This window comes from Papaver somniferum, unplaced genomic scaffold, assembly GCF_003573695.1.
Source record: "Papaver somniferum cultivar HN1 unplaced genomic scaffold, ASM357369v1 unplaced-scaffold_132, whole genome shotgun sequence".
NCBI classification, from domain to species: Eukaryota; Viridiplantae; Streptophyta; class Magnoliopsida; order Ranunculales; family Papaveraceae; genus Papaver; species Papaver somniferum.
In genome coordinates, this window is record NW_020622381.1 from 18883427 (window position 1) to 18892963 (window position 9537).

At 38.1% G+C, this 9537-nt stretch overlaps 1 protein-coding gene across 1 annotated transcript; it reads right to left on the reverse strand.

Moving 5' to 3' along the window:
- Positions 1-8182: 8182 nt before the first annotated feature.
- On the reverse strand, positions 8183-8998 carry LOC113332621 (cell wall integrity and stress response component 1-like). The gene has a single exon (XM_026579146.1). The coding sequence runs from the start codon at positions 8784-8786 to the stop codon at positions 8319-8321; it is 468 nt and encodes a 155-aa protein (XP_026434931.1). The 5' UTR covers positions 8787-8998; the 3' UTR covers positions 8183-8318.
- Between the last annotated feature and the right edge of the window lie 539 nt (positions 8999-9537).

Consider the following 9537-nt stretch of genomic DNA (forward strand, 5'->3'; position numbering starts at 1 on the left):
AGCTAGGTTTCCCAGACATCTTTATTAACTGGATTCAGTTGTGCATCACCTCAGCTAAATTCTCTATAATTATCAATGGTTCCCCTTATGGTTTCTTTGGTGCCAAGAGAGGACTGAGGCAAGGATGCCCAATTTCTCCTTACTTGTTTGTTCTTGCAATGGAAATGCTAAGTGATACTCTCCTTCAACAGGTCAAGATTCAAAAATTTGGGTTTCATCCAAGATGTAAGTTGACAAGGTTAACCCATCTGTGCTTTGTTGATGATGTAATGATTTTCTTTAAGGGTTCTGCTGCTGCAGTCTCTAGTCTAAAAGAAGCTTTGGATGAATTTAGTAATAGCACTGGCCTTGAAATTAACAATCAGAAGACTTCTCTTTTCTATTCAGCTGTGGATGATACAACTTTGCAACAAATTATTCAGATCTTGAATTGTTCAGTAGGGGAGCTGCCAGTTAGATATCTAGGAGTCCCACTTTTATCTACAAAGATATCTTACAAGGATTGTTTACCTCTTCTTGGGAGAGTTGAGGAGAGAATCTACTCATGGAAGTCCAGCTTTCTTGCTTATCCTGGCAGAGCATTACTTATCAAAGCTGTTTTATGTGGAATGTTTTTCTTCTGGTTCTCATGCTTTGTTCTACCAAAGAGAGCTATCAAGGAACTAAACACTAAATTTAAAAGATTCTTCTGGAATGGTGCTGAGTTAAAAAAGGGTTATAATCCAATCAGATGGACTTCTACTTGTCACCCCTATAAAGAAGGTGGATTGGGAATCAGGGACCTTGAAAACACTAATATTGCAGCTAATCTGAGGCACATCTGGGACCTAGTTTTAGGGAAAAATACTATTTGGACTTCTTGGGTTAAAAGTAACCTAATAAAGAACAAATATTTTTGGGCTATGAACATACCTCAAGACTCTTCTTGGTGCTGGAGAAGAATCCTGGACCACAGGGAGATTGCTAAGAAGCATATTGGAGTTCTTCTAGGGAATGGAGAAGCTACAAATTTCCTTCATGAAAATTGGCACTCAAAAGGTATAATTACAAATTGGGTAGCTCCTCATATCCTGGATACCATTGGGGCTACAAATGCTTCCAAGGTAGCTGATTTTCTTTCTACTAATGGCTGGGTTTTCCCTGATTTCATGGAAGAGGAAGTTCAAGAAATAGTTGCAGAAATTTCCCAAACTGATTACAACTTATCTGAATGTGATCAAATCTTCTGGAAGTCTAGTTCCACATGTAAGTTTTCCATGAAAGAAACTTATACAACTATTTCTGATCAGTTACCTAAGCCCATATGAAAAAATTTAGTATGGTTTAAGAAGCATATTCCCAACACTCTTTCATCACTTGGCTTGCCTTTTTTAAAAGACTTAAAACTAGAAGTAAGTTACTCAAGTGGGGTGTGGTATCAGATGTTTCTTGTGTTTTCTGTGGTTATGCCCTGAAATCTGAAAATCACTTGTTCCATGATTGCCTGTATTTGGAGGGGGGTTCTGATAAAAATGGGAATCATTAGGGAACCAACAAATAATTGGGATGATGAAATAAAGTGGTGTTCTCAGACTTCTACAGGACCAAGCAGTGCAGCTATGATTAAAAGACTTGTCTTGAATAGCTTCGTGTACCATATTTGGAGAGAAGGGAACAATAGAATATTCAGAGCTCAATATAGTTCAGAAGATCATGTTAGCTTGAAGATTATCCAAGAAGTGAGATTTAAGATTTTGGCTACTTCTCATAAGGTGCATGATGATCAAAATACTAGAAGCTTCATGGGGAGATGGAATATAGACTGTGTTTTTGTGCCTCATGATATTATTCTATGCACTTGGCTCTACCCAGAGGAAGATGAGGTAATGATTAACACTGATGGATCAAAGTCAGACTTAGTAGGAGGCTTTGGAGCCATTATCAGAGATCACAATGCTGAGGTAATATGAGCAGCTACCAGAGAAAGTCCTGTGATTTCAGTTTTTGCCCATGAGTTACAGGGAGCTGAGCTTGGGCTCTTGGATATCCAGAAGCAGCAATTTAGAGTCCATCTTGTTGTTGACTCTATGGCTGTCTTTAATCTGTTAACTACCAAAGATCCTGACCCCCCTTGGAATGTAATTCAAATCTGGAGAAGAATAAAGAAGCTGAAAGAAAGATTTGTAAAATGAAGGGTTACTTTTTTCTATAAAGAAACAAATAGAGCTGCAGATTTTCTAGCTGGTCTACATTTGTGCAGGGCTTGGGTGGAAATCAGACATGATGAGTTCACTACAGATTTCAGGGAGATTCTTGCTGCTGACAAGGCTCAACAGGTCTACCAGAGAAGAAAGAAGAGAAGAAATTAGTGTTGTTTGTTTAGTTTTGTTTTCTTCGTTTTTCAGTTCCTGTTTTTCTTTTTTGGGCTTTTAGCCTGCGGAATGTGTCAAAAAAAAACAACTTGTGGGAATGTTATATATGCCCCTACTATCCATGGGCTTAGCACAAATACCCTTATCCATTATGTAAATACCCCTCCTGTTTTAGAGAGAGATTTTTTGAAATTATAGTACCAACTATACCCTCACCGACATAGTGATTTAGATCTGTTTTCTACCAAATGAAAATCCATCAATATTTTTTTACTATTCTATGTCTCCTCCTCCCCCGAAGATAGCCACCACCAACATCTTCATCGTCGCCGCCACCATTGTAACACCACCTCCACTACATCACCACCTCTACTTCCGCAGCAATTCCAGTACCATATATACTCGATCATCTCCATAATCAGATCTCATAAAATAATTTTCAGATTTAGAGATTTAAAGTTTGAGATTTCAGTTTCAGGTAATTTTTGAATTCGAAGATTTCCATGTTTGAATCATTGAAACTTAGGTTATGATTTAGTTATTCTTTCTCATATGATCTTTGAATTTTATTTTTCTTTGACTTCATCTTCTTCTCCTCATATTATCACGATTGAGAGGTGTGATTTTTAGGTTTCGATACATGGTAATTCATGTTGAGATATAGAATCAAAACCAGGCGATTGAGAGATGAATTTTATCTCGAGAGTATTAGATGATCAAATTGATTCAAATTGATTTTCATGTTTGTATATTATGATTTCATAGGTTTTGTCTGAGATTCGGTGTACAAATGTTGGTGTATATTCAGTTGCAGAAAGGGGTTTAGTGATTTGATTGGTTGATATTTTTCTTGAAGAAATTTAAATGATGGTGATGGTAGCTGTTGCTTGGTAAAAAGATGTTGGAAGTAGTGGAAGAAGATGGTGATGATGCTGTTAAAGTTTCTTGAAGGGTTTTGAACAACAACATCAAGAAGATGAAGCTGTGATGGGTTTGTACTTGAATGAGTTATGGTTGTTTTTGAAGTTACCAATCGATGAGAAATGAATTGGAGCTGTTGATTGCAGCAACTTGGTATGGTGGTTATGAATTCAGGATGGGTATGATCGAATTTGAGATAAAGATGGGAAGAATTGCAGTATGAATTCAGAGAGGGTTCAGATTGTGGAAAATGGAGACCTTGCTGTCTGAGTTGCAGAGGTGATGGTTTGAGAATGTAAGAAATCGAGTATGAAATGAAGAAATCAGGGTAAGAGTTAAGATGGTTTTGTTGTTACTTATTCATGCTAGTGATGGGTATTTGTGATACGTGAAAAAGTGGGGGTCTAAAAACACCACCCAATATCTCGCTTAGCAATCTGTATGGACTAACTCCGAAATACTTTCTAGAGAATCAACTAGACAGTCAGACTCAATCTAGGTAAAAGTATCTCAAGGAGTTAATATCTCTCTCTTGTTTTGATTTACTCAAGATAATAGAAATCAGCGAGTCCTAATCAAACACAAGGAATAACTTGGACGGTACCAAAGACCATTGTCCAAGGATCAATCAATGATAATCAACAACCAAAGGTTGGATTATACTAATTGATGATCTAACACACAACCTGTATTATTTCAATTATAAAGATAAACAATATAATGCAGAAACTGAAATAACACAGACACCAGAAATTTTGTTAACGAGGAAACCGCAAATGCAAAAAAACCCCGGGACCTAGTCCAGATTGAATACGCACTGTATTAAGCCGTTACAGACACTAGCCTACTCCAAGCTAACTTCAGACTAGACTATAGTTGAACCCCAATCAGTGTCCCACTGATCCAAGGTACAATTATACTCCCTACACCTCTGATCCCAGCAGGATACTGCGCACTTGATTCCCTTAGATAATCTCACCCACAACTAAGAGTTGCTACGACCCAAAATCGCAGGCTTTAACAATAAACAAATCTGTCTCACACAGACAATTCTATCAAAGGATCAATCTGTCTCCCATAGAAAAACCTTAAAGTTTTTGTTCCGTCTTTTGATAATAATCAAGGTAAACAGGAACCAATTGATAATCCGGTCTTATATTCCCTAAGAACATCCTAGATTAATCAATCACCTCATAACAATCTTAATTGTATGGTAGCGAAACAAGATGTCGTGGCATCACAAACAATGAGATGAAGGTGTTTGTGATTACTTTTATATCTTGCCTATCGGAGAAATCAAACAATCTCTAGCCAATCAATATGATTGTACTATTACGATAGAAGATGCAAGATCAGATCACACAACTACGATAAAAGTAGTATCGGTCTGGCTTCACAATCCCAATGAAGTCTTCAAGTCGTTAACCTGGTTTTAAAAGAAGAAAACCAAAGGTTAAAGGAGAACCGACTCTAGCACGCAAACTAGTAGCACACGTAATGTGTGGGGATTAGTTTTGCAGAGTTGCTAGATGTCCCCTTATATAGTCTCTCAAATCAGGGTTTTGCCTTAGTTACAAAGCAATCAATATCCACTGTTAGATGAAAACCTGATTTAGTTTCAAGCTAATATTTCTCAGCCGTTAGATCGAAAACTTAGCTTGTCATACAAAAATGACTGTACGCTTCTAGATTTGTTAACCGCACCCAAACGTGTACAGTGTTGGTTCAACAATAGTTTACCAAAAAGGTTAACCATAAGAGCGTTTGATACCAACCATGTTCTTCTTCACCATAACTAGTTCAAATGACTCAAATGAACTAGTTAAGAGAGTTGTTCAATTGCAAGGAAATCTTATATAATTACACAAGGCACAATTGAAGGAAAGATGATTTGATTCACAAGAATCGGTTCATGAATTTAATAGCCACGGTTTGCAAAAGCATTCCTTAGTCTTTTAAGATTAATTTCAGAGATCATCTTTAGATATATAACCTTCTCAAGTTCGCAGACTAGGTTCGCGGACTTAAGACACCGGACAGAGTGTACAAACTCCAGCAGAAATTCTCGGGTTTGAGAACTTCGCTGGTTCGCGGACTGAGTTCGTGGACTGGGTTCGCGGACTTGGCTCATGCGAGTAGTTTGTCAACTCCAGCAGAAATTCTACGATTTGAGAACTTCGGCAGTTCGCGGATGGAGTTCGCGGACTTGGCACTTGCCATACTTCCGGTTCTCTTGATCAACAAAGTTCGAGAACTTTGGTTCAAGGAATACATTGGTTATGTAATCTAAACTCTCATTCCAATCATTGAAACATTCTTAGAGGACGTTATATAGTTGTTACACCATTTCTCGTCAAAGCAATTTTCAAAGTGATTGAAACATTCATGACTTTCGTCACTAGGTAAAGATAAACTTGGTCGAAGCGAAAAGCTTACCAACACATATTTCGAGATATAGATAAGCGAGGTATACTCGGCTCGAAATACCAAATGTGTATAATCTAGTCTATATATATAGCATACTAATTTTGTCTCAAAGAGTGGGAGATGGAATAGATAGACTTTTGAGTGACAGATAAGTTCAAGTCTCCACATACATTTTTGTCGAGAAGTTCTACCGGTTCCTTGAGTAGTCCTTCTACTTGTATGATGAATCGCCATGAAGTCCTTGAGCTCAACTACACTTACTATCCTAGTCCGAGATTTAGCTATAAGAGACTAGAAATCAAGACTTATAGTTTTGATCACTAACATTGACAAACATGCTTTAGATAGCAACGCATGCGAGTTTGACCGAGCAGTGTTCTAACAATATGAATGCTTACAGGGTATGATCGTTACTGCCTGTATGAATGATTACAGGGTAAGAATGGTGCTGAGAGCTAGTTCTGTAGGTGATTCAATGGGTTGGTTATGAAGCTACGGTATTGCAACAAAAGAGTGGACTGAAATGAGTTTAGATGTTGGTTCTGGTGGTTACTAATGAAGATGCAAAGTGGAGTCAGCGATGAGACATAGAAGTAGCTGAGCTATATGTTGTGTCATGTGGTGCTGTATGAAGCTGGTGATTGATGTTGCTGTAGTAGAAGGTGTTGTTGCTTTACTAGAGCTGATGAGACTGAAATCAACCTTGAACTGAAATTGGTGATGCAATGGTCAGTTCAACAAGTGGTTGTAAGATCCATATTCTGTTTGAAACCAGGGAATGAGCGAATGAGCTGGAATTGCAGTGACTGGTAAATTGTGGTGGTGATCAAATGGAATGTGTAGTTAAGGTTGCTACTGTAATTGTTAGTACGTAACCCAGCTGTAGTGATTGTTTGGCATTGAGAAAACATGTGGTGTTATCGGTGACGCAGGTGATTGTTTTGAAGTTTTTTATATGCATGTTATATTTGTGTTATGCATGATATGTGGTGCAATGATGGAATGCTTGCTACTGCTGTGTTTGTTGAGGTTATAGTGCAACTGCAGTTAGGAGATGTGGTTGATGGCCTTGCATTGGTGATGTTGATGTTAAGAGGCTGAGAAGATGATATTGTAGGTTTGTTGAGCTAGATTTTGGGGACAACTTGATTCCAGATTGGAGGAAACTTGAGCTAGTTGATTCCATATTTGAAGGCAACTTGAGATAGTTGACTCCATATTCAGAGGAAACTTCAGCTAGTTGATTCCATATTTGAAGGCAACTTGAGCTAGTTGCTTCCGTATTTGGAGACAACTTGAGCTAGTTGCCTCCATATTTGTAGATAACGTGAGCAAGTTGCTTTCAAATATGGAAACCACTCGAGCTAGTTGGCTCGAGATTCAAAGACAACTTTGTGCTAGTTGCCTTTAATTTCGGAGACAACTTGAGATAGTTGTCTCAAATTCGGAGACAACTTGAGCTAGTTGGCTCCATTTTTGTTTTGCAACTTGTTCCTACACACTATTTATTGGAGACAACTTGAGCTAGTTGCCTCCACTTTTGGAAACAACTTCAGCAAGTTGCCTTCAGATTTGGAGACAACTTCAACAAGTTGACTCCACATGGTGGTGGTGGAATTGGTGGTGATTGGCGGCGGCGGTGGGTGGTGGTGGTAGTTGGCAGCGACGGTGGGTGGTAGTGGACAATGGCGCTGGTTGTCGGTGGTGGTGGTTGGTGGCGGGGGTGATGATTGGTGCTGGTGGTGGAAGGAAATGGTGGTGCTGGTTAGCGGTGGTGGAAAGTGGTGGCGGTTGGATGTGGTGGACATTGGTGGTGGTTGGCGGCGGTGGCAGAAAGTGGTGGTGGTTGGCGGCGGTGGCGGGAAGCAGTGGTGGTTGGCGGCGGCGGCGGTGGCGGGAAGCAGTGGTGGTTGGCGGCGGCGGCGGTGGACAGTAATGGTGAGCAGTAGAGATTTTTTTTTGAATAGTGTAGTGGTAGTGGTTTTGTTACTTTTGTATATACATTATATAAAAGAGGGTATTTTAGTAATGTATTAAGCTTCGGGATATATATTAAGTTTGAAAGCGTATTTTGCAAGGGATCTCATTCTATAAGTATATAGATAATGTTCCCAAAATACTTCTTTGTTTAACATCGCAGAAATGGGATAACAGTAACTAGCAACATATACTGTCATCGGGGTGGAAATTTTGTTTTCACTCACTTAATCAATTATAAGGACAATGTTTCTGTGGGCAGATTATACTAATGAGAAAAATAATAGGGTGGATGATAATAATTGAGTACATAAGGTATATGCTATCCAAGTGGAGTTTTCAGCTGACTTTTTATGTTTTCAGTTGCATTCGCAATAATCATGAGCTAAAGGAAAGATCCGTTTCTTGATTTTCTTGGTTTTGAAAAATATCATCTTGGGCCAATTAAGATATTATGAGTCTAGGCAACCAAAAAATCACAGAAGCAAAAAAATAAAGAAAGCTCGTAACATGATTATTGAAAGAAATTTTACCAATTCATGTCAATGAGAAAAGGTATATATCGCACTGTATTGCTTATGAAAATTCTGATTATATCCTTAATGATCATGTCAAAGAGTGCTACAATTATAAGTATCCAAACTAGTAAAATGAGAATGATGAATTGTCTCCTACTTGAGAAGTACTAGTAGATCTAGTATATTTTTTAGACGATGATGATGAAGATGACGACGAAGAAGATTTCGTCAATGAAGGTGGTGGAGTTAATAAATCTCCTGACCTTCTTCTAATAAGCATTTGTCTCATTCCATCAGCAACTCTAACAGCAGGATTTGATTTGAATTTTCTACAAAATGACTTGTGAGCTTTAACAGCATCATCCACTAAAACACTACTTGAACTAGAACTAGAACTAGAAGAAGAAGATGATTGTTTGTTCTTATTCCGTGAAGTTGATGATGATGACCTTATAACTTCATCTCTAACAGCTTCAGCACATAATCCACACAACCATTTTCCTTCGAACTTCGATTTTACGTCATTGATGTATTCTTCTGTACAATCTTCTTTTAACCCACAACACTCGCACTTTGCTGATTCTATTTCCATAATTTTGTTCTCCTTTCTCTTGTATGATCTTCTCTTAGCTGCGCCTAGAGGGTAGTATTTAAAGGGGTAGCTTAGAACCCAAGTATATTGAAGAAATTATTGCAAAAGGGTGGTAGTAGTGGCTTATATATATTCTATCTTGAATTGATTGCAAACTGAACAGAGGATAATTGTTTTTTGTTTTGTGTTGTGTTGTTTCTTAATGTGTTTCTTCACATGGGTTTTTTTTTTTGATGCTTTTGTATAATATTATTCCTATATAGAGGTGGTATTTGGTATTGTTAATGCTGCAAAGAGAGAGATGTCATGTTCTCTCAACAATGTGGTTGGTTTGGACTTTGGATTTGGGGAGAGGTTAGGTGTGTCTAGAAGGGAATTTTTATAACTTTTCATTTTTAATTTGCATTTTAGAAACAGATAACTGTTTACTTGGCCAAGCTTTGGGTCTATCTATCGGCACAAGCCAAAACATGGTAAGAGCCATATAGGGGTGCTAATTCAAGCTTAGGGTAGTTTTACTGATAGGCAGTTACTTTCAGTTGGTTTGATCTTATAATGGCTTGAGTTTGGCTCCACTACACTCATTGCCCTGAAATAGAAAATATTTTGCTTTTCTTATTGGTTGGAGTGTTGGAGTCCACAGAATTATTGGATTTCGACTATTTATAGCGATAGGAGCCCGTTTGTGCTGACTGACTAGTTGACTAATCACCTTCAACTTCTATTTATTTTGTGCAGGTGGGAAGCCTTT